General features: G+C 40.7%; 1 protein-coding gene across 2 annotated transcripts in view; it reads left to right on the top strand.

Annotated features, from left to right (window-relative positions):
• The window catches only part of SYN1 (synapsin I), a 54,594-nt gene that overhangs the window by 11,619 nt on the left and 19,395 nt on the right, over nucleotides 1-23,580 (top strand). For both annotated transcript variants that reach the window (XM_084789498.1, XM_084789497.1), the window contains exons 3-5: nucleotides 58-149; nucleotides 1,593-1,749; nucleotides 2,322-2,411. In XM_084789498.1, coding sequence (XP_084645624.1) covers nucleotides 58-149; nucleotides 1,593-1,749; nucleotides 2,322-2,411 — 339 coding nt within the window. The remainder of the gene's footprint in view (nucleotides 1-57; nucleotides 150-1,592; nucleotides 1,750-2,321; nucleotides 2,412-23,580) is intronic.

The raw sequence follows: 23,580 nt of genomic DNA, 5'->3' as shown, positions 1-23,580 counted from the left end.
ACTTAAATGCTGTGGGCATGTAAACATCACTCTTTTTTTTTTTTCTGTCTCTTCCAGGCTGAATTCTCTGATCTCAATCTTGTGGCTCATGCCAATGGTGGATTCTCTGTGGACATGGAAGTTCTTCGGAATGGGGTCAAAGTTGTGAGGTGAGCATGAAAAAGGCACACTGGCGTTATGGGGGAAAGCATAAGAGACTCCTTTAGAACTGGGAGTCACTAACTCCCTACACATCTTCGGTGAGCAAAATCTTAGGTGCAAAATGTGGCAGGGAGGGCTGGAGAGATGGCTCAGAGGTTAAGAGCACTGTCTGCTCTTCCAGAGGTCATGAGTTCAATTCCCAGCAACCACATGGTGGCTCACAACCATCTGTAATGCGATCTGGTGCCTTCTTCTGGTGTGCATAAAGACAGTGTACTCATATACATAAAATAAATAAATCTTTTTAAAAAATGTGGCAGGGAGGTGAGGGGGGGTTCTAAATAGGCAAAGATCCCACAAGGAAACTTCTCAACAGGTCATTCAACAAATATCTGTTAAGCATCTACTTCATTCTAGGTGCTGTCCTCAGCATTTGACAACAACAGACATTTATTTAACATCTATTATATACCAAGAATTCTTCTACATGCTGAGTGACCTAGTGGTAAACAAACCATAACACCCCCAAAATATAAAACCCTTCTGCCCAGCCAGGCTGGTGACACACACCTGTAATCCCAGCACTCAGGAGGCAGAAGCAGGCCGATCTCTGTGAGTTCAAGGCCAGCCTGGTCTACAAAACAAGTTCTAGGACAGCCAAGGCTACATAGAGAGACCCTGTCTTGAAAAAGAAGAAAAAAAAAGGAAAAAGGAAAAAAAACCTTCTGCCTTTAACTTGCTCTATGAATAGTTAACAAGAAAATGTAAATATGGGGCAGAAACAGACAGTTCTCTGGGTTTGAGGCCAGCCTGGTCTACAGAGTGAGTTCCAGGACAGCCAGAGCTACACAAAGAACCCCTGTCTCAGAAAAACATAAACAGAAAAAGAAAAGTGAAATCACAAGGAAAACCCAGAACAGTAAATCAGATGCGGGGCTTGTGGGAAGATGATGGGGTTTGCAGTTGGGCTAGAGAGGCCTGGTAGCATAAGAAACAGTTGAGAATGACCTGGAGAAAGGGAAAGGAGAGATTCCTATAGGTGTGCTAGGGGAAATGTTGCAGGCAGAGGGAATTGCTCACAGATCCCCTGAGGCTGCAGTCTGGGCTGAGCAATACACTTGGAGGACAACTGAGAGTCTGAGGAGACTGTGACCAGGGAGATGCCAGAGCTGAGTGGGTAGAGTTGCAAGCTGACCTTTAGCAGATAGGAAAGACTGAAAAGGAATCAATCACCAGATGGGGAAAGGGCGGCAACAATGCTCCAGGCAGAAGGACCAGCTTGTGCATATGGGGGGGGTGGGGGTGGGGGGAGGGGGGGGAGGAAGCAACTTTGCAATTTCCAGGAGCTATAAATACTTAGAAATTCAAGAGTGGAAGGGAACTTCCTAATTGGTGTGGGGTGGGGGTGGGGTTGAGGGTGCTCAACATTCATATCTGTACCCCCAACCCAGGTCTCTGAAGCCAGACTTTGTGCTGATCCGTCAGCATGCCTTCAGCATGGCTCGCAATGGAGACTACCGCAGTTTGGTCATTGGGCTGCAGTATGCTGGAATCCCCAGTGTTAACTCTTTGCATTCTGTCTACAACTTCTGTGACAAACCCTGGGTGGTAAGTTGCAGGAAGAATGCTCCTGGGGATGGACTTGCTCATATGTGCATGTGGGAATCTGGAGCCACCCTGTCTTTTCAGAAATGAACATGTTTGAAACTTGAATATGTAAGTTAGCTTTATGTCACTGTACCAAATCCATGAGATAATCAACTCACAAGAAGAAATGGTTTATTCTAGCTCAGTTTTTAAGGTTTCAATCCATGGCTTATTGGGCCTGTTGCTTTGGCCTTGTAGCAGGGCAGAGCATCATGGTGGAAATGCACCATGGATCAAAGCTATCTTTCTTTTGGAAGTAAAGAGAGAGAGAAAGAATAAACTAGGAAATTATAATCCCCTGTGATAGTGTCCCCTGTCCCCCCCTCTCCCCCTCCCCCGCCAATAACCTAAACATCTTTGTGGGCCACACCTCTTAAAGTTTCCACCACCTCCCAACAGTACCACTCTGGGGAACAAATTTTGAGCACATGGGTCTTGAGGACATTCCAGATCCAAATCTGCACTTGGGGTACCACCTTAGAGCCTCCCCTGAGGTAAGGAACTTGCTGATTCATATCTCCCGGTTCTCATAGTTTGCCCAGATGGTTCGACTACACAAGAAGCTTGGAACAGAGGAATTCCCTCTGATTGATCAGACTTTCTACCCCAATCACAAAGAGATGGTAAGCCTGGGAGAAAAGAGTGGGAAAAAAATTCAGAATGACTGCAATATTGTCAATGATTGCATTGGCGGTATGCTATCTGGGGGTTACAGGTGGAAATGCACAGGGCACCACTTCTATGTGACATCTGGATCACACCCCTTTCACAGGGATGACATACCAGATGTCCTGCATATCAGATGTTTACATTAGAATTCATAACAATAGCAAAATTACAGTTATGAAGGTAGCAATGAAATAATTTTATGGTTGGGGGTCATCAAAACATGAGGCGCTGTATTAAAGGGTTTTTTTTTCCACTTTATGATTGAGTCTATCATACAGGTTGAGGAGCCTTTGTCCAAAAGGCTTGAAAATCATAAATGCTTCAGATATCAGATTTTTCCTTTTGTATTTTGAATTATTTGTGTGTGTGTATGTGTATGTGTGTGTGTGTGTGTACATTTGTACATTACTTTGCACATGGGACTCAAGTCTAAAGATTTATTTAGTTTTCTTTTCTGTGTGTGGGTGCTTTGCCTGGATGTATGTCTGTGCACCACACTCATGCAGTACCCACGGAGGCCAGAAAAAGGTATTAAATCCCCCGAAACTGGAGTTACAGACAGTTGTAAGCTACCATGTGGGTGCTGGACACTGAACTTCAGTCCTCTGTAAAGGCTCTTAATCCTTGAGCCATCACTCCAGCCTGAGACCCAAGTCTAGACATGAAATGAATATGGTTCACATATGCCTTATGCACATAACTCCAGGTAACTCTTATATAGTACTTTTAGTAAGCTTCTGTCTTGACTGCTACCTGTCACATGAGCTTGCATGTAGAACATGACACTTGTGGAGCACAGGGTGGTGCTCAAAAGGTTTCAAAATTGGCAACATTTCAGATTTTTTATTTTTGATTAGGGATGTTCAACTAGGAACACAAATTTCTTAATAGTTACCAGTATGGTTAAGTTATTGATCCCAATATTTATTAAATCTTAATTTTATATTATTCACCCTTACCAGTATGAAAAATGTATTTCTAGTGTGAATTAATAGAATTAATAATAATCAGAATAGAATAATAATAAATTAGATTGTATTCCATGTTGAAAACAAATAGTTGATACTAACTTTATGATATAGTCCTTCTGATAGAAATTTTACCCATATTTCAAACTAGGATTACCAATAAAGATGTTCAAAAGCAGTGTTATAAACTCTTTACAAATGGAAATTTAACCATGGTTTATTATCATAAAATATAATCATTATTACTACAAATGATCAGGAACAGTACAAATTACTGTAATTGATATATATTGTTAGTATCAATATTATAAATTAAATTAGAATTTTTACTAGAAATCAAATAATCAGCCAGATGTCATGGCATTGGCCTATAATCTTAGCACTTAGAAGGCAGAGGCAGGTGGATTATGAGTTTAAGGGCATCCTTGCCACATAGAAATCAAATAATTGTCATCAAAGGGTATAGATAACTGTATCACAAATTATGCTTGCATACAAATTAGAAGTGTCTTTCTGAAGCATATTCAAATAGAAATACTGTAATATATTGCAATTGTAACAAACTAATATTACAATATACATGATTAATTATTTATATTGAGAAGAAATCAAATTGCTAATATTTCAATGGCTATTATAGTTATTGACATTTACATTATGGTTACTATCTACTATAAGTACTATGCTTATGAGTCAAATTTTAGTTACAAATAGAAGTTGAATCATTGTTCGTAATTCCATCAAAGTTTACAACTAATTGCTAATTTTTCCAATGCTACAAGTTATATTTACTTACACAAATAAACATTATCAATTTTAGGGCTTAAATTATAATTAAAATTCAGTGATAATCTAGCATTGTTGACTTTACTACTAACAGTGCAAGTATTATGATTGCATCATTTTCCCCTAACTGGGCTGCCTTGTCTAACCTCAGTAGAAGAGAGTGTACTTAGTCCTGATGTAGCTTGAGGTGGCACAGTAGGTTTGTACTGAGAGGAGGGACTCCCCTATTCTTAGGAGAAGGGGAGGGGAAGGGAGGGGGGAAAGCGGGAGGGCAGGATCTGGAGGAGAGAAGGCTGTAATCCATATGTGAAATGAATAAATAAATTTTAAAATTAAAAATAAATAAATATGTTTGGATTAGGATCAACCCATTAGTTTGGTTTGGTTTGGTGTTTTGAGATCAATAAAAGTTGTCTCTTGTAGACAGCACATAGTTAGGTCATGTTTTATATCCATTATGCTGTTCTAGAATGATTTTATTTTTTTTAATTTTATACATATGAGTGTTTCCTTGCATATATGATAGCTGCCATGTGGTAACTAGGAATTGAACCTGCGTGCTCTGTAATAGCAGCAAGTGCTCTTACCTGCTGAGCCATCTCTCCATCCTCACTCTGCCTTTGAAATGGACTGTTTGATTTATTTTCACTTAATGTAATTACTAGTAAGTCATACTTTATGTTTGTAACTTTTTCCTTTTTTGTTTTTGTTTTGGTTTCCCAAGACAGGGTTTCTCTGTGTAGGCCTCGCTGTCCTGGAACTCACTTTGTAAACCAGGCTGGCCTCAAACTCACAGAGATCCACCTGCCTCTGCCTGAAGTGGTTAGATTAAAGACATGTGCCACCACCTGGTGTCACTACCACCTGGCCAACTTTTTCCTTCTTTTATTTGTTTTTTCTTTAAGACAGGGTCTCACTTTAAAGTCCAGGCTTTGCCTTGGACTCACAATGTAGCCCAGAAGGTCTTAAATATAATCCTTCTGCCTTGACAAAAGACATGTTCTAGCACACCAAGTTAAATATGGATGCTTTTTGGTTGTACTAGGATTTGAACCCATGGCCTTATGCATGCTTTATCAGTGTTTATCACTGAAATAATCTCCTACCCATTTTTTTTTTTTGGTTTGCTTTGCTTTGCTTTGTTTTGTTTTATTTGAGACAGGGTCTCACTGTGTAGTCCTGGCTATCCTGGAACTCACTACACAGACCAGGCTGGCCTTGAACTCACAGAGATCAACCTCTGCCTCCCAAGTGCTGAGATTAAAGGTATGCACCACCACACCTAGCAATTCTTTTATTTTATGTTTGCAATTTTGAGGTTTTCTTCAATATTTGCTTTCTCAAACAGACACCCATCCATTAATAATTTTTATGTTCAATATTGTCTTGAAAACCACTTTAATTATCCTTTTTCTTTCCTGAATATACTGTTTTTATGTGTAGCATGCACAAGGCTCTGACTGCAATCCTTAGCTAGATAATAAATTTTTAGTGTTTTCCCTAGGGAAAACATATACAAGCTTATCTCTTAACCTTAAACAACTCTAATTGGAATTAATTTCAGTAGCAAAATTTATTTCCTCCATATAGTTTTATAGCTTTATTCTCATATTCCTTTGTTCTATTATTGGTATACAAATAACATCTTTACCAATTGTATGCCAAAGACTATAAATGTAATTATAGCCTCTTAAGTCAGGAGAGAAAGATGTATATCAAACCAAACAAAGCATTCATACCAAAGATATATAAAACAGTATATTTAAAATCACTGATCTATAGACTTTTTCTATTAAGTCCAACATCTCAGCTCGAGTACAAATTTTAAATGACTATTAATGTCCTTGTTAGGATTTAGTGGCAGAGTACCTTGATGGATCAGAGATTAAAGCCAAGGAATGCCTCAGCAGAGATCACACCACACAACAGATCTCATGCTAGAGGCTTATTGGAGGGAGGGGAAGCAAAAAGCCATCACAGAGTAGAGATATCAGAGAGACAGAGGCTGGAAGACAGAGAGAATGACAGAGGGCAATCTGTGGTGATGAGGATCTTTTAAAGGATTGGCTGCTGGTGATGGCACTGAGTTATTGAAGGCAGGATGGGGGAATGCCCGATTTCTAAAATCCTTCTCTTTTGTTTATTTTAAATGGTAAGGAAACAGTAAGGGGAGACTGGGGAGGCACTATGTTCTTTAGACTACTTCTTGTTACCTGGGGGTATTGAAATATTGGGGACCCAAGAAAGCTAGTATGCTGGCCAAGTCCTGGAAGAGCAGGCTGTTATGCTCACTGTCTAGGCTGTGTCGGAGCATCTGGAGCTAGGAAAATGCAATCCTAGTCAAAGCAATCTGTGAAGCTGGACCAATTAGGGGTAGCCACTTTGAAGATGTCTGGGATGTAGATTTTGGGGGGATACTGGACCTGTCAGGATGATGGAACAGATATGTCATGAACAGAAGATGAAGTTAGAGTTTAGTTGGAAACTTTTTTCTTACTTTTAGGCCCATGGTCCTGGTAGTTGGGGTAGGGGAATCCCAAGACCAGGGAAAGCAGGGGAGATCTCACCCTCAGGAATAGGTAGAGTAGACAGGAAATGGGCTATTGATTGACACAGGTACTTATCTGGAGTCCATTTGATCCATGAGAGATGCATTCAACTCGAGTCCCTGAGGCTTTCAAAAAAAAAATTTAAGTTTACAAAAAAAGTTAAGTTTTAGAAATGTTAGCATTACCACTGTTTCTATTCTGTACTGAAAGCCACATTGTAGAAAAGGCAGTAGCTCATGCCTTTGTGTCACAGTAGAAGCTTTGGAAATGATTTTTCCGTTAAAAGCATGACCACTCTTTAAGGCAAGCTCAAAGAGGATGAAGACCTCCCATGGAGCAGAAAGGCAAAAGCTAGCTTGTTCTTGACTTTAACTATGAATAGAATACAGACCATGAAAGCAGGGCCTCTTTCTTCCGCCCAGAAGACTGGTTGAATATAGATTAGACAGATATTTTTAGGACGGTGAAAGCACTTTTAAGTCTATACTTAGAAGACAACCAAAGGAAATTTAAAATCTCGAGCTTGTGACTATGATAATAGTAGTCGGTATTTGGTGTTTACCAGAGCTAGATGAACAGTTTATCAGAACTCCACTAAGTAATGTTAAAAGTCTTAACTGCCCCCGCCCCAGACAAGGTTTCTCTGTGTATCCTTGGCTGTCCTAGACTCAGTTTGTAGACCAGGCTGGCCTGGAACTCACAGCGATCTGCCTGCCTCTGCCTCCCAAGTGCTGGGATTAAAGATGTGCGCCACCAGGCCCGGCAAAAATCTGAATTTTTTAAGTTTTTTATATTAGCAACATATCAAGGAAAAGAAATCTGAAACATTTTTCTTTTTTTAAAGACCTAAAGTCACTTTTTTTTTTTTTTTTGGCTTTTCCAGACAGGGTTTCTCTGTTGACCAGGCTGGCCTCGAACCAAAGAGATCCGCCTGCCTCTGCCTCTGCCTCCTGAGTGCTGAGATTAAAGGCGTGGGCCATTACACCCAGCTAACTTTCTTATCACAACTTAAACTTTCACCTCCTTTATTACTTGTATTTACACACCCTAAAAAGCCTCCTTAGATCCTAAAGCATTTTCTTAGACCCTCACAACTTAAGCTTTCATATCTTCATATCTTGCATAAAGTTTACACCTTTTTCATAGCCAATGATTCACCATGAGACATAGGTGGTTGATTCCTGGGAGCAGTCACTGTAAAGTGAGTTCCTTTAAGTAGAGGAGTAGATAAACCTAATTTGAAACCTGTTTTGTCAGTCTCTTTTCTGAATCTGCTAACAAGATAAACTATCTAGACAGACATAGTAGTGGCTCTAGGGGAGTGAGGCCTGTGGCCTGATTGTTACATTTGAAGAGAAATTAGAAGGCATACAAAGTCTTGGTTGCTGCTGTTAAGTTGACAAATCTATCACTAGTCTAGTTGTCAACCCTATGAGAGACAGGAAGAGAAGGATTAATTTCTCCAGAGTAAGCAGAAAGTACAGACCAAGCAACTCTTGGATCTATTAAAAATGGCAGAGACTTACTGGATACCTTGAGATTCACCCTAAATCCCTCTGTGGACAGAGGCGCAAGGGCAGTATCAATCTTCAGCTGCCAGGCCCAGAAGATCCAACAGACTTTCCTGTGGAGTAGGAACTTGGGGGGCCAGCCTACCTTGTCTAGACAAAATGAGACAATCAACTCACCAGTTTCCTGCTTGTCCACAGTTTGGACAAGGTCCTGGTGGCAGGCAAGGTAAAGGGCAGTTTTTCACCAGCTGTCCAGCTTTGCCACATTTAAAGCAAGCTCCAGGTGGAGGTTCTCCTGTGCCCATCATCTCTGGAGGAGATTAGGGATGCTGCCAGGAGCTGGTGTCTCTCTGTCACAAAAGCTTTCTTATTAAATAGTTTAAAGGTCATATTCAGCAGATCTCTAAAAAGTTTGAGAACCCTCTATATATTAAGTATACCTGATTTAATTCCTTGCTTTATGCTTAACTTTGAAACATATATAGGAGACTAAATAAAACTTATCCTTGTAATTAACTACATTAGTACTTAGTATGACTACAAGTATAGTTCTGAACACATTAGAGAATTTTATCATTTATAAGGTGACTATGAACTTATCCTTAACAGTTTATAATAGGTTAGTAGTATACGAGGTGGTGGTGGCGCATGCCTTTAATCCCACACTCGGGAGGCAGAAGCAGGTGGATCGCTGTGAGTTCGGGGCCAGCCTGGTCTACAAAGTGAGTCCACAACAGCCAATGCTACACAGGATTGAAAGAAGAAAAAGGAAGGAAGGGGAAAAAGAGCCCAAGGTTTCTTCTCTAGGGGCTGGCTGTACTGCAGCTGAGGAGAACTTAAACTGACCACCTTTTTTCCTATGGCCGAAGCTGTAAAAGCAGCTTCTGGCTAGAAACTGCATGGGGGTCATAAAAGGAGGCTCTTTGATCTGTAGATAGGCCTCTTTGCGGAGATCTCCAATAAGTTGGTGTAAACATAGGCTTATTAGCCTTAGAAGGCTGATGCCCCTGAGCCTGCTAACTTATTTGCGAATCTATAGAGAAATAAGAAGTAAGAGAGACAGATAGAAAATAAACCACTCACACACATACGTTCAAGAGAAGAGGACCAGGAGAAAAGGTGGATGAAGTCAGGCATCTTAACTTCAACTGAAGTTGAGCTGCTCAATCTTTCTTCCTCTGCTCTTCTCAAGTTTCTCCTCTGTTCTCCTGCTCACGTTTATTGTAGACCATACTTATACTTCTGAGAAAAGGGAATTACCTCATAGTCAAAAGAGTACAATTAATCACAAAAACAGATAAATCCTTAAAAACAACAGGTTACATGTTTTAAAGCTAAACATTTCTTATCTATGTATCCATTACATAAGTTCATGGTGAGTTCAGAATGACGAAGGTTGACAGGGTCTAAGGTTAACAGGGTCTAAAACTTACAAGAGTACACAACTTATCAGTTAGGACGGACCGGACTATACATTATCCAGCTATCTCTTAGTTCATTATGAGCGCGGGACAATAATTTTGTCTGTCTTTCATTCTAAGAAACAGAGTAAATTCGGACATCTCTAGGTAACTTCACTCCACATAGGTTCACATGGAGTTTAAACAAATTTGGCTATATTTATGGTGAAATACCAGGATTCGTGGTGCCATCCGCGGTGGAGGCTTATCTGAAGCCACAAATCTGCTGGTAGGCTATCCTAGTGAGACATCTGGAGGTCCATAAAGGTATTTATTGCAGCCATAAACTAACTTTAACTTTTAAAACTATTTGAGCCAAATCAGGGATTAATTCATCTGGATAACAAAAAGTACATCTTCAGTAAGATCCTCTAGGAAGTTTCCTCAATCAGAGCTGGTCAGTACCCAGAAAATAACAATTCACACCAATGCCAGATGTATTTATTTTTGGTTTTTCGAGACAGGGTTTCTCTGTGTAATCTTGGCTATCCTGGACTCGCTTTGTAGACCAGGCTGGCCATGAATGTAGTCCTGGCTGTCCTGGACTCACTGTAGACCAAGCTGGCCTTAGACTCACAGTGATTCACCTGCCTCGGCCTCCCTGGGTGCTGGGATTAAAGGCATGCACCACCATGCCCGGCTCTAATGCCAGATTTCAGAGAGATGCAGCAGTGCACAATTGACAGGGTAGTCACAGGTTGGAAGCAATTCTGGGGTACATCACAATACAGACCTTGCAAATATCGGATCACCTCCAGAGATCTCTCATGCCTCCTGGACTTTCCCAAATCAATGGCTCCTGACAGCATGTCAGAGGCTGGAAGCAGTTTCGGGGTACATCATGGTATAAGACCTTGCAAACACCAGATCACCACCTAGACAGCCCACATGCCTAGTGAGTTCCCTTAACAGGGCGGCTCTTGGCAATAAAGATGGTTACCAGTCACATAGCTGCTTACATCCTAATGAGGTCACCAGACTAGATGGAGGAGAGCCACGTGGTTGCTACTTTAAAAACATAAGTTTTCCTACTATATATGTGTATATATATATAATGTATGTATATATCTATACATATATTTTAATGGGAGTTGAGTTCAAGTTACATACACATGCATAAAGAGTTGAATCCAAGCTACATCTATATGTATATATACATTTATGTGCATATACACATCTTAAGTCATATATATGCATATAGAGAGAGAGATTTAAATCCAAGTTACACACACACACACACACACATATATCTTAAACAAGAGTTGAATTACATACATATTGATTATAAGCCTTTTGTTACAAGTTTAAAGCCAATTTTTGTTATGGATTTTATAGATTTAAAACCATACCCAATGAATTTGCAAATCCTGAGATAAGAGATTACAGTATAATCTTAAAGGGGGTTTTTGAGGGAAAAAAGTGCCAAGAAATCATAGAGATAAAAGATTTTTAAGAATGGGAAGTAGAGAAAATGTAGAGTAAAGCAAATTTAGATATAAGATATTTGGGGATCATTTTCTATGCAGTAGCTCTTGTTGAACAACTTGTGAAAAATTGGAAAGTGAATTTGCCAAAAAAAAAAAAAAAGAATTTTTCTTGGCTATTGATCTGTACTAAGGGGCAAGCTGCTGTCATAAAATCTGCGTCCACGGAGAAAGAGAAAGTGAAAAAAACTGAACACCGTGTGGAGGTGTTTAACTATAAGCTCCAAGAGGGGCCTGAGAGCTGAAGCCATCGGTAGTCAGGAGAGAGGAGGAGAGAAGGGAGGTGTGTATGCTGTTGCAGCAGGCTACAGAAACCGGAGAAGCACTCAGGTGCCCACACTGGGGCGGGGGGGGGGGGGCGGGGGGGGCAGACACGGCAGGCCAGAGGGAAGCAGCAGCTGAAGAACCGGACTCTAGAATTTGGAGGCAAATTTACACACAACTGATCCATACATACTTTAGGAGAGTTAGATTACCAGCTTCGTTCGGAGCAGGTGCTGCAGAGGAGAACAGGTGTGTGCATCTGCAGCTGGCCTGCGCCTTTGTTTTACTCTGCTCCTATTGGTCTGCCCGGGCTTCCCCCTTTGTAGGACACTTACAAATCCATCAACCCTGACTTAAAGACAGGACATTTACAAAGGGGGTGGGGGTGCCAGGGGGCCAGGAGACCAGACCGAATAAAACAGAGTTTGGAATGAAAAAAAAAAAAAAAGAAAGAAAGAGGGAATGGTGGTTTGGTTGTTTTGTTTTTGTTTTGTTTTGTTTTTCTGTTCACATTGCTTGCAATATTTGAAAAGGTCCCAGATAATATTGGGACCTAGGGTACCATTAGTTGGCCACATTTGGATTGATTACTTAAGGGGTATTGAGAGATTCAACTGGAAAGCCAGATAAGTTTAGAGGCCCTTAAGTCAGGCACTAGGTGGAGAGGTTGGAGAGGCATCCCATAGGTGAGGTAGAGGGAGAGGTCCAAGGCCTGAAGTCCAAGGCATCCCAAGGCCTTAGGGAGACTGAATGAAGAAGGCACAGCCGATTGGTGGGTCATCACCTCACAGTTGTGGGGGGTGGGGGTGGGCGTGGCTTTGCCTGGCTAAGCCCAAGAAAAGATTCAGCACCTGGTACTAGAACTTTCGAATGAAACTGAAAGGCAAAAACTGAACTCAGAAATGAAGCCTCACCCAGGGGAAAGGGTCATCGATAGGTACTTCAGCCTCTAAGAGTACCAGAGACTCAGGGAAACATTTAAGCCAATTGCTGGCAATGAATGGAAGGCCAATCAATTGGTAGACCAGACGGTATATTTGTTGCAGGTGGATTGGGCTGGTTTGGCTTAGATCTCTCGGGGGATGGGGTTGGGGAGGGCGGGGGCGCAGGGAATGGGTTCACAGGCATCGGGAGAACGTACCTACTCATCAGCATCAATGTGTAAGGATTCAGAGGCAGAGTACCTTGGTGTATGGGAGCCAAGAAATGCTGCAACAGAGATCACACCACATAATAGATCTCAGGCAAGAGATTTATCGGTGTCAGGGGGCGTGGTGAAAGGCCATTAGAGTGGGGACATGACAGAGACAGAGAGAAAGAGAGAGAGACAGAGAGGCCCAAAGACAGAGTGAGAGAGTAATCTGTGATAAAGGAGACCTTTTAAAACGGTGGCAACTGGTGGCAACATAGCTTACTTAACTACTGACACTGAGTTGTTGAAGGCAGGCTGAAGGAACACTTGATTCCTTCCTTCCTTCCTTCCTTCCTTCCTTCCTTCCTTTTTGTTTTTGTTTTTCAAGACAGGGTTTCTCTGTGTAGCCTTGGCTGTCCTGGACTCATTTTGTAGACCAGGCTGGCCTTGAACTCACAGAGATCCACCTGCTTCTGCCTCCCAAGTGCTGGGATTAAAGGTATACACCCCCCCCAATGCAATGCCTGATTTCTAACACTCCTTGTGTTTATACCATTTTATTTATTTGCATAGCTCATAATTTTTTGTTGAAACTGCCCATCTTAATCATATGTGGCAACTGAGGAATCCTATTTTATTCTTCACCTACCCCAAGTTTAATTGAGCAGATTTTCATTTCTTTCTTTCTTTCATTCTTTCTTTCTTTCTTTCTTTCTTTCTTTCTTTTTTGAGACAGAGTCTCACTGTGTAACCTAGAAGTTGACCTAGAAGTCATACAAAATACAATTCTCCTGCCTGCCTTAACCTCCCAAGTTCTGGGATTACAGGTACAAGGCACCACATGTGGCTAGATCTTGTTTAAACATCAACACATTGTTGATGAGCTTGATGCGCATGTTTGGGCATGCCTTTAATGCTCTGGCAGGCTGTTTACATCTTCGCTTCTGCTTGTGTAGAGCTTCAAGGTCAGCCAGTTCTTCTGGAATGGGGCCTTGGAGGAATTCCTGCTCTGTTCCGTCTCATCCAGTAATTGCTCTAATGTCAAACGGCAAAATTACAACAATCTCATGATTCTTTTTTTATATTCTTCTGTCATACAATACACAGCAACTGCAATGCCCCTCTCTCTACTCCTCCCAGTTCCTCCCTGCACCTCTCTTCTCCCTTAGACCCACTCCCCCTCTATTTCCCTTCAGAAAAGGACAGGCCTCCCAATTTAATGATTCTAATTGGCTTTATTTTCAATTCTAAAATCAAAGCAACACCTTATTCCATGTAATATAATGAATGTTCTAATAAGCTGAGCAAAGGAGATTAATTTTTATAGATATTAAAAACCAAAGAAAGCAGAAACAAAAGACAAAAATCATATTAGACATTTCAGTCTTACTCTTACTCTCCTTACAAGCTGGGAGTGCAGAGATAGAACCATAGAAAAATAACTGGTTAAGATAAAGTTACTTCATCTTACACCCATCAGAATGGCTAAGATCAAAAATTCAAGTGACACCACATGCTGGCGAGGATGTGGGGAGAGAGGAACACTCCTTTATTGCTGGTGGGAATGTAAACTAGTACAGCCACTTTGGAAATCTATCTGGTGCTATCTCAGAAAAATGGGAATAGGACTTCCTCAAGACCCATCCATTCCACTCCTTGGAATATACCCAGAAGATGCTCCAGCACACAACAAAAAAATTTGCTCAACCATGTTCATAGCAGCCTTATTCATAATAGCCAGAACATGGGAACAGCCTAAGTGTCCATCAGTAGAAGAATGGATAAAGAAACTGTGGTACATATACACTATGGAATACTACTCAGCTATTAAAAACAAGGAATTCCCGAAATTTGTGGATAAACGGATTGAGCTAGAAATGATCATAATGAGTGAGTTAACCCAGAAGCAGAAAGACTCAAATGGTATATACTCACTTATATCTGCATATTAGCCCAAGGGGCATGTCCCACGAAAGCCTTCACTTACCAGGAAACTGAGACAGAGGGGAGGACATTCTAGTGGGACTCTAGATGAGAGAAGCATAGGAGAATGGCAAAGTAGAAGGATCCAGAGGGTCCTAGAAACCTATAAGTAGAACATTATGATAGGCAGATTTGGGCGCAGGGGTCCTGCTCAAACTAAGGCACCAGCCAAGGACAATACAGGTGGTAAACCTTAAACCCCTACCCAGATCTAGCCAATGGACAGAACACTCTCCACAGTAGAGTGGAGAGTGGGATATGACTTTCTTACGTACTCTGGTGCCTCATATTTGACCATTTTCCCTGGAGGGGGAGACCTGGTGGCACTCAGAGGAAGGACAGCAGGTTACCAAGAGGAGACTTGATACCCTATGAGCATATACAGGGGAGGTAATCCCCCTCAGAAACAGTCAGAGGGGAGGGGAATAAGGGGAAAAGAGGAGGGAGGGAAGAATGGGAGGATACAAGGGATGGGATAACCATTGAGATGTAACAAGAATAAATTAATAAAGGAAAAAAAATAAACAACAACAAAAAAAGATAAGGTTACTTCGTGTTAACTATTTTTTTTTAAATAGGGTCATGCTATGTAGCACAGCCTGACCTCAAACTTGCAAAGGATGGCTGAACCTCTCATCTTTTTGTTGCCCACCTTCTGAGTGATAGGATTACAGGCATCTGTGTTACCACACCCAATTTTCTATACTGCTAGAGATTAGATCCAAGGCAAGCATTGTACCACCAGAGCTACATCTCCAGCTCCATGTTAACTTTTTTGTAAAGGTAAAAACATGCCTGTCTTCCTAACATGCTGACTGAAACTGGCCTGCATGGAAGTTTTGGTTGTCATTTCTCCTGACATCTTCATTTTGGTTTAGTCATGAGAAAGTTTAGGATGAGTGATTCCATTTTGATTTTTTTCCCCTATTATCTGTTGGACCCTAGTGCAGGATCTCAGTCCATGACAATTACCTCTTTGAATTTTCATTTTAATTTACTATACTTGATGAAATGGCAGCTTTCCTGGAGTATTATACATTTTTGGTCATTTTATAGAGTGCAGAAAAAGGTCATTTTAATCAGTTGTGATGGTAAACACCTGCAATCCCAGCGCTTGTGAAGTGGAGGCAGGAGAATCAGGAATTCAAATTCATCTTGGCTTATATAACAAGTTCATGGCCAACCTGAGCTGCGTGAAAGCTGCTCTCAAAAATCTTATTAAAATTCTTAGGGTTTTTTTTCCTATTCATGCTGATTTTATTTTATCTTTTTCACTCATAGGTCACAAATTTTTCCAAATAATAAAAACTAAAAATAAACTTGCACATTGTATTTTCTAAAGCATTTATAACATTGACAGCACAAAAATTAAAATATATACATTTTTACCCATGAATATCAATGCCAAAATTTGAACTGCTAACTAATAAATATAAAACCACATTAAGAAAATACTAGCTTCTAGGTTCTTCAGAACCCTCACCCATGTGACCTGCCATCAGTCTCTACAGGATATTTGGTCCTGTTTTTGTCTCTTTGTTTTATTGTTTCTTTGCCATTTTGCAATAATAATAATAATAATAATAATAATAATAATAAGAAGAAGAAGAAGAAGAAGAAGAAGAAGAAGAAGAAGAAGAAAAGCAGTTGTGGGATGGAAAGATGTCTCAGAGGTTAAGAGCACTGGCTGCTCTTCCAGAGGTCCTGAGTTCAATTCCCAGCAACCACATGGTGGTTCACAACCATCTATAATGAGATCTGGTGCCTTTTTCTGGCATGAAGACACACAAGCAGGCAAAACAGTATACATGATAAATAATTTTTTTAAAAAAGAGCAGTCATGGTGGTTCAAGAGGCATGTCTCAAGTCTAGGCTAGCCTAGACTCTATAGTAAAGTTCAGGACAACTTGGGCTACAAAGTGAGACTGTCTCTACAAACAAAACAACCACTCCACCAAAAAAAAAAGGAAGGAAGGAAAATCAAGAGAGTTTCCTTCTTATAAGAGCACAAGAATATTTCATTTAAGTAATGTATTACAATAATGCTCTATATTGATAGATCTAAAGAGAAAATTATAGTTTTCCATAGATATTTAGGAAACTTTTGAGAGCATATTTTAATAAAAGCATTCAAAAATACATCAATTGGTAGTGCTTTACCATGGTAACATGGTAAATTGTATATCTCAATTCTAAAAAGATCACCATAATGGACCATACTGAAGGCATTTCCAGTAAGAACAGGAGCAAGGCAAAGGTGCTCACTGCCTCTACTTCTTTTTGACATTTTTCTAAAAATGTTGAATCAATACAATTAGTTGTATTAAAAACAATTCCAGCCACTCAGGTTGCAGAGGCAGGTGGATGGCTGTGAGTTCAAGGCCAGCCTGGTGTACAAAGCGAGTCTAGGACAGCCAAGGCTAACACAAAGAGAATCTGTCTCGAGAAAACAAGAAAAAAAACCAATTACAGCCATAAGAAGAGGATATTTGACAATCTTTATTTGGGCCAAGAATGTATCATAGTGGCAGAGTACTTGCCTAGCATGTACAAATCCCTGGGCTTGATCCCCAAAATAATAAAATATCTTTGTAGATAATATGATGGTATACCTAGAAAACACACACACACACAAACCAATAATAATGCTAGCCTAGGCAATAAGATAATATAATAGTAACATTGCAGAGTGTATGATGAATATATGAAAATCAGTAGTTTTCGGATATATCAAAAACAATAATAGAAGATATACTAGAAAACAATATTCACAATAACCACAAAAAATATTTTAAAATACTTTAATAACTGGATTTAGTGGGTTATAAAAGCAAACAAGATATTGGGAGTGGGATGTGCTAAGGGATGTATTAGGGAAGTTGAAGGAAGAAATAGGAGATAGATCTGACCGTATTTCATTATGTGCCTGTGTGAAATTGTCAAGCATAAAGGGGGAAAGATCGCATGCTTCAGCATGACATTTATAAGGGACGCACAGACTTATGAGGAAAAGTTTAAAACGCTCTTAAAGGATGTAAAAACATAATTAATCAAGCTTTGTTTTGCTCCTTATGGTTGGCTGGAACGAACCGGTGTCATTAAAAAGTTCATTTCTATGCTCAGTTCTTTAATTTGCTAACAGTATGACTATCAAAAATAAACCTATAAACTTTTACCTAGAACTAGATGAGTTGATAGGAAGTGCCCACAGGAGAGTAAACACAGAAGAATGACCAGGAGAATCCTGACAAAGACAAGCTCTGAGGAGGTGCAGATGCTACCAGGCTACAGGAAATCTAATGCCTCCGCCACCAAACACACCATGAGAGTTTTATTACTTAAAAAAAAAGTTTTTTTTGTTTTTTGTGACAGGATTTCTCTGTGTAGCCTTGGCTGTCCTGGACTCACTTTGTAGACCAGGCTGGCCTCGAACTCACAGAGATCTGCCTGCCTCTGCCTCCTGAGTGCTGGGATTAAAGGCAGGCGCCACCATGCCCAGCTTATTATTTAAATGTTATGATGCCACATGGATAAACAGACTGAAGTGTAAAAGGACAAAATTTGGGCCAGCAAGATGGTTGAGCAGGTAAAGGTGCTTGCCGCACACACCTGATGATCTCTAAATTTTCTCCCTAGAAGCCATGGTGGAAGGAGAAAGCCAACTCCACAAAGTTGTCTTCTGACACATTGTGGCTCATGCAAATCAATGTGCACACACATTGCACACCTACAGAACAATCACAACAATAATAATAAATATAAAAAGCAATGGAACAAAACTTAAAAATCTGGGTACAGATCCATACACATATGGAAATGTAGTTTCTGAGATCAATGACAACTCCAGTGACCAGAGACAAGAGGGGCTTTATAGTAAAGCATTGATAAAGCATTGCATTGATATTATTCATTCATCTGAAATAGATTTTAATATGCAGTATGTAGCAGTGCTGTAGTTTGCTCTGGGTGTGCATACATGAGGGAATGATCACATGACAAGACAGGAAGCCAGGGAGGTTCAGGGACTAGGCTCATACTTTTTATAACAACACATCTAGGGAACTTACACAGTCCCGTGAGAACTACATTAATGTCTTCCAAGCACCATATCCCCAAGGGCTCAACCACCTTCCTTTGGACCCTCACTTTTTAAAAGTTCCATCCCATCAACACAACCACACTAGGGACCAAGCTTCCAACACACAGACCTTTGGGGACACACTGACGCTGTATCCAAACTGTAGCAGGTAGGTAGGTATCAGTTCATACTTTGCCTTATATATAATTTCCCCCTACTAATGTAGTATACCACCCCTTTTATATATTATTATTAACATTTTATTTTTTAAGATTTATTTATTATTATGTATACAGTGCTCTGCTTGCATGTACTCCTGCAAGCCAGAAGAAGGCACCATATCATGTTACAGATGGTTCTGATCCACCATGTGGTTGCTGGGAATTGAACTCAGGACCTTTGGAAGAGCAGGCAGCACTCTTAACCACTGAGCCATCTCTCCAGCCCCCATTATTAACATTTTATATACATATGAAGGAGGTCTTCACTCTGTTCAGTTCTCCTAATCCCTTTCTCTGTACCTGTATCAGTGTCAGCTGTCTGTTCATTCGTTTGTTTCTTTATTATATGGCACAGTCTCATGTTGCCCAGGCTTACCGCAAACTCTGTATGTAACTGGACATAGCAGTACATATCTTTAATTCAATTCCAGAACGCAGGAGGCAAAAAGCAGGAGGATCTCTGTGAGTTTGAGACCAGCCTGGTCTACATATTGAGTTTTGGGATGGCTAGGGCTATGTAGAGAAACCTGTCTTAAAACCAAAGGGAAAAAGAAAGGAGGAAAAAAAAAAAACAAGAAAACTCCTTATGTGGCCAAAGTTGGCCTTGAACTCCTGATCCTTTTGCCTCTACTTTCAACATGCTAGGATAACAAATATATCCCACTATTCCTGGCATCATAGCATCATAACAATATCTTCGCATTAAGTTCTGCTATCTGGTAGGATAGCCATGCTTCTTGGTGTCTTGTGCAGAGGTCATTTTGGCATGGCCAGAGAGTAGGACTTCTGTGCCTGGCAAATAGACAAAGTGAACAGGGGAAGTGTAGTGGGAGAGGCATTAGACTCCCCACAGGACACCTTACCAAGACGTTCCTTCTTTTGTCCACCACCTCACTGTGAACCATGGAGGATCAAAAGCTGGGCCTAAGCCAGTGAACGGTGGTGCACACCTGTAATCCGAGCACTCAGCAGGCAGAGGCAGGCGAATCTCTGTGAGTTGGAGGCCAGACTGGTCTACAAAGTGAGTCCAGGACAGCCAAGGCCACACAGAGAAACCTTGTATCCAAAAAACAAAAATAAAACAAAACAACAACAAAAGCCCAATAACATCTAAAAGCTGGGCCTAGATTTGCACAGGAGCTGTCTTCTTCATACTGCACCAGGAAATGTTGGTTGGAGATGCTCAAGCTCCATCTGTGATTGGAGTTCCTCTAGCTCAGTATCCCATCTATTTCCATACAGGATGCAGGATGGAGGGATTCCTCTGAGGACTGTCTAGCTCGGTTGTATCTAAATGGTCAAAGGTGGAGAGGAAACGAGAGGAAGATTCCCATAAGCACAACTGACTGTTTCTTCACCTCCACTCTCCACGCCTTTTGATTAGGTCATGCCAACTTTGTCACACAGACTTGAGGTGCTTGTTGTGGGAATAGGGAATTCCCCTCCTTTGCTACCTCACATCAAATGATTTGTGGCATAGCCAATAGTTACTGAGAGCTCATAGCAAAGTAGTGTCAGATCCCCAAGACCTCTGGCTCCAGTCCCTTCCCTGGGTCCAGGATCCCTGGTTTCTGTGAAGAGAGGATATTTTGAGGTAAGAATAAACAATATCAGGAATGTGAGAATTTGGGGTTGGGGGAGAAGACAAGAGGAGTTACAGGAAAGACAGAGGAGGTATGTTGATGGGGTAGGAGTTTCTTTTGGGTGCTCAGTGGTTTTTGTTGTTGTTTTGTTTTGTTTTAAAGCAGTGTCTCACTATGTATCCCTGGCTGCTCTGGAACTCATTACATAGAGCGAACTGCTCTTAAACTCACAGAGATCTGCCTGCCTCTACTTCCAAATGCTGGGCAAAAGGAGCAGAATGTCAGGAGGAGAGGTGGAGGAAGCATAGACAAGGAAAAGGGCATAGGGAATAGCAGAATGTGGGAGATAAAGGGTCACAGCAGGGGATTGAGAGTGCACACCTTTAATCCCAGCACTTGGGAGTCAGAGGCAGGCGGTCTATAGAGCGAGTCCAGGACAGCCAAGACTACACAGAGAAACCCTGTCTCAAAAAACCAGAGAGAGAGAGAGAGAGAGAGAGAGAGAGAGAGAGAGAGAGAGAGAGAGAGAGAAGGGACTATAAAAAAAAAAGAGCTGGAGGCCAGTTGTGGCTACATAGACACTATCTTTTCACTCTCCTATTCAGAGAGAATTTGTGCTGTCCTTCTTTTCTTTTGTGGAGCTTTACTATTGATAAGAAATGGAAAGTCTGTGCCTTACATAAATCCACTTCTCTGAGCTAATGCTGTAACAAAGTGTAGAGCACTTGCCAAGCATGTCTAAGGCCCCAGGTTAAATCTCCAGTAAACCGTACATGCACAAATTGACCTCCCCATCTGTCACTGTGTAGTTGAGAAAAATGGCTCACCATATGGGGTATATGTTGGGAGATATTCTAGCAAGGGTATTTTCCACCTGGACATACCTAAGATAAAAAATGTGTCAGTTGGAGCCAATTCATAGGAAGTATATATGACTAGATGGATTTTTATGAATGGAAGAATTTTTATCAGGATCATTAATGAGATAATTATCCGTGGTAGTATTTGTGAGTGACCAGTTTGGAAGCTTATTGAGGGGACTGGGGGAAGATATCACAGGGGAGGTTTATCATTCATAACTGAAATGGGGAAATATACTAGTAGATCACAATTTGTGAATGGGAAAATTTGTCCAAAAAGATTGTGTAGATAGTTAGTCATGAAAAAATATTTGTCAACAGGGAGATATCTAACATGTGGATAATTATTAAGAAAGATATTTGTGACTGGGGTCCATCAGAAGGCAGTAGATTGCTGCTGGGTGTTTATAAAAAGAGATATTTGTCTATAGGTTAACTATTGGGGCATGTCTATGAAATGGGAATAAAAGATTATTTCTTAGTGAGATATTTGTGATAGGATTGTCTCCATGGGGAAAATGGACTATTCAAAGGAATAATTTGTAAGGACTTGGAGATTTGGCTTCTGTAACTTTGGCAATAGTATTTATAAAAGTAGGAATTTATCCACAATGAGGATTGCACAGTGAGTAACAGTATCTCTCTTGGGAGATTTGTTTTCCTCATAAGTCTTTGAGAATATTGATACTTGCCAGAGGAGAGATTTTCACACTAGAAAGTGGCATATTAAAAAGAATACTACATGCTGGGCAGTGGTGGCACATGACTTTAATCCCAGCACTTGGGAGGCAGAGGCAGGTGGATCTCTGCGAGTTCGAGGACAGCCTGGTCTACAAAGTGAGTCCAAGACAGGCAAGGCTATCATAGAGAAACCCTGTCTTGAAAACCAAAATAATAATAATAATTAAAAATTTTTAAAAAGAATACTACAAATGAGCATGTTAAATATCTGTTACATTCTGGAGGGAGACTATCACAATCGTGAATTAAACTGAGTTTCATTTCCAGAGTGCATTGAACTATTGCTACTAATACTACACATTTCCATTGCTTATTATTTCTAATATTAAATACAATGTATAGTATTGTAATAATAACTACCGATAATTATCACTACTGTGACTACTACTTGTAAGCACTACATTTCTAGCACTGTTTCAAGCACTGCGTATGTCATTTCATTTCATACATCCATTATCCTTATGAATTAGGCATCTTTTTATGCCCGTTTTGCAGATGCAGGAACTGAAACATGGACTAGCAATTTCACTTCCCCAAGAACACATGGAAGGAGCAAGATTGGAATGCAGATGACCCAAACTTCAGGGTTCATGTCTGCCTAGAAATTAGGTCAAGGTTATTAATACTGCATGTTTAGTTATTAATATGACAGCTCTATGGTATCTTTTCTACAGGGCTCAGGCTAGGGATGCAACTCAGCCCTGTGTACCTGTTAGGCAAGTGCACTAGCACATCTCCTTCCTGAGAGGTCCATTTGTTTTTGTTGTTTGGTTTTTTTGAGGAAAAAGTCTCCCTGTATAGCCTTAACTGGCCTGGACCTTGTTATATAGACTAGGCAAGGCTCAAAATCACAGAGACCCACCTGCCTCTCCCTCCCTGGTGCTGGGATTAAAAAGCATGGCCCACCGCACCCTAAGTGATTTACATGTTTTTACCTAAAACAAACAACAAAACAAAGAGAAAAGCAAAAACTTTGAAGGGTTGGGACTGAAGAGATGGCTCAGCTTCTGCCAGAGGACCTAAGTTAAATTTTCAGCATCCACATGGTGGTTCACAACTGGCCAAAACTCCCATCCCAGGCAATCTGATTCCATCTTCTAGAGTCCTTGGGCACAGAGCTGCATGCTAGCAAAACTACTCGAACACATAAAAGTAAAAACTGAAAAAGAAAAAAGTATGCAAAGGACTGTGGCTGCACTCCTGCAGGCCTCAGGGACTTCACTAGGGCTTCCAGGGAATGGAGAAAAGACGGACACACAGAAACACAGACACACAGATACTGACACAGAAAACTGTGGTGGGATAGTCCAGGCTCTCTGATGGAGAAACCACAGGCCTCTTTCCTCCACCCCCAGCTCAGCATGTTTGTTATATATAGTTGAGCAGGGAGGTGGGGTTATTGCATACAGTTCAAAAAGGAGACAGTGTTTGTGTTACACAGTTAAATCAAGGAGTTTATCTAATCTTGATAGGAGCAGTCTTCAGGCCATAAACATAGGGGTG

This window comes from Acomys minous, assembly GCF_964271855.1.
Source record: "Acomys minous genome assembly, chromosome: 7".
NCBI classification, from domain to species: domain Eukaryota; kingdom Metazoa; phylum Chordata; class Mammalia; order Rodentia; family Muridae; genus Acomys; species Acomys minous.
Note: the sequence above shows the minus strand (reverse complement) of the source record. Positions and strands in the feature narration are given on the sequence as shown.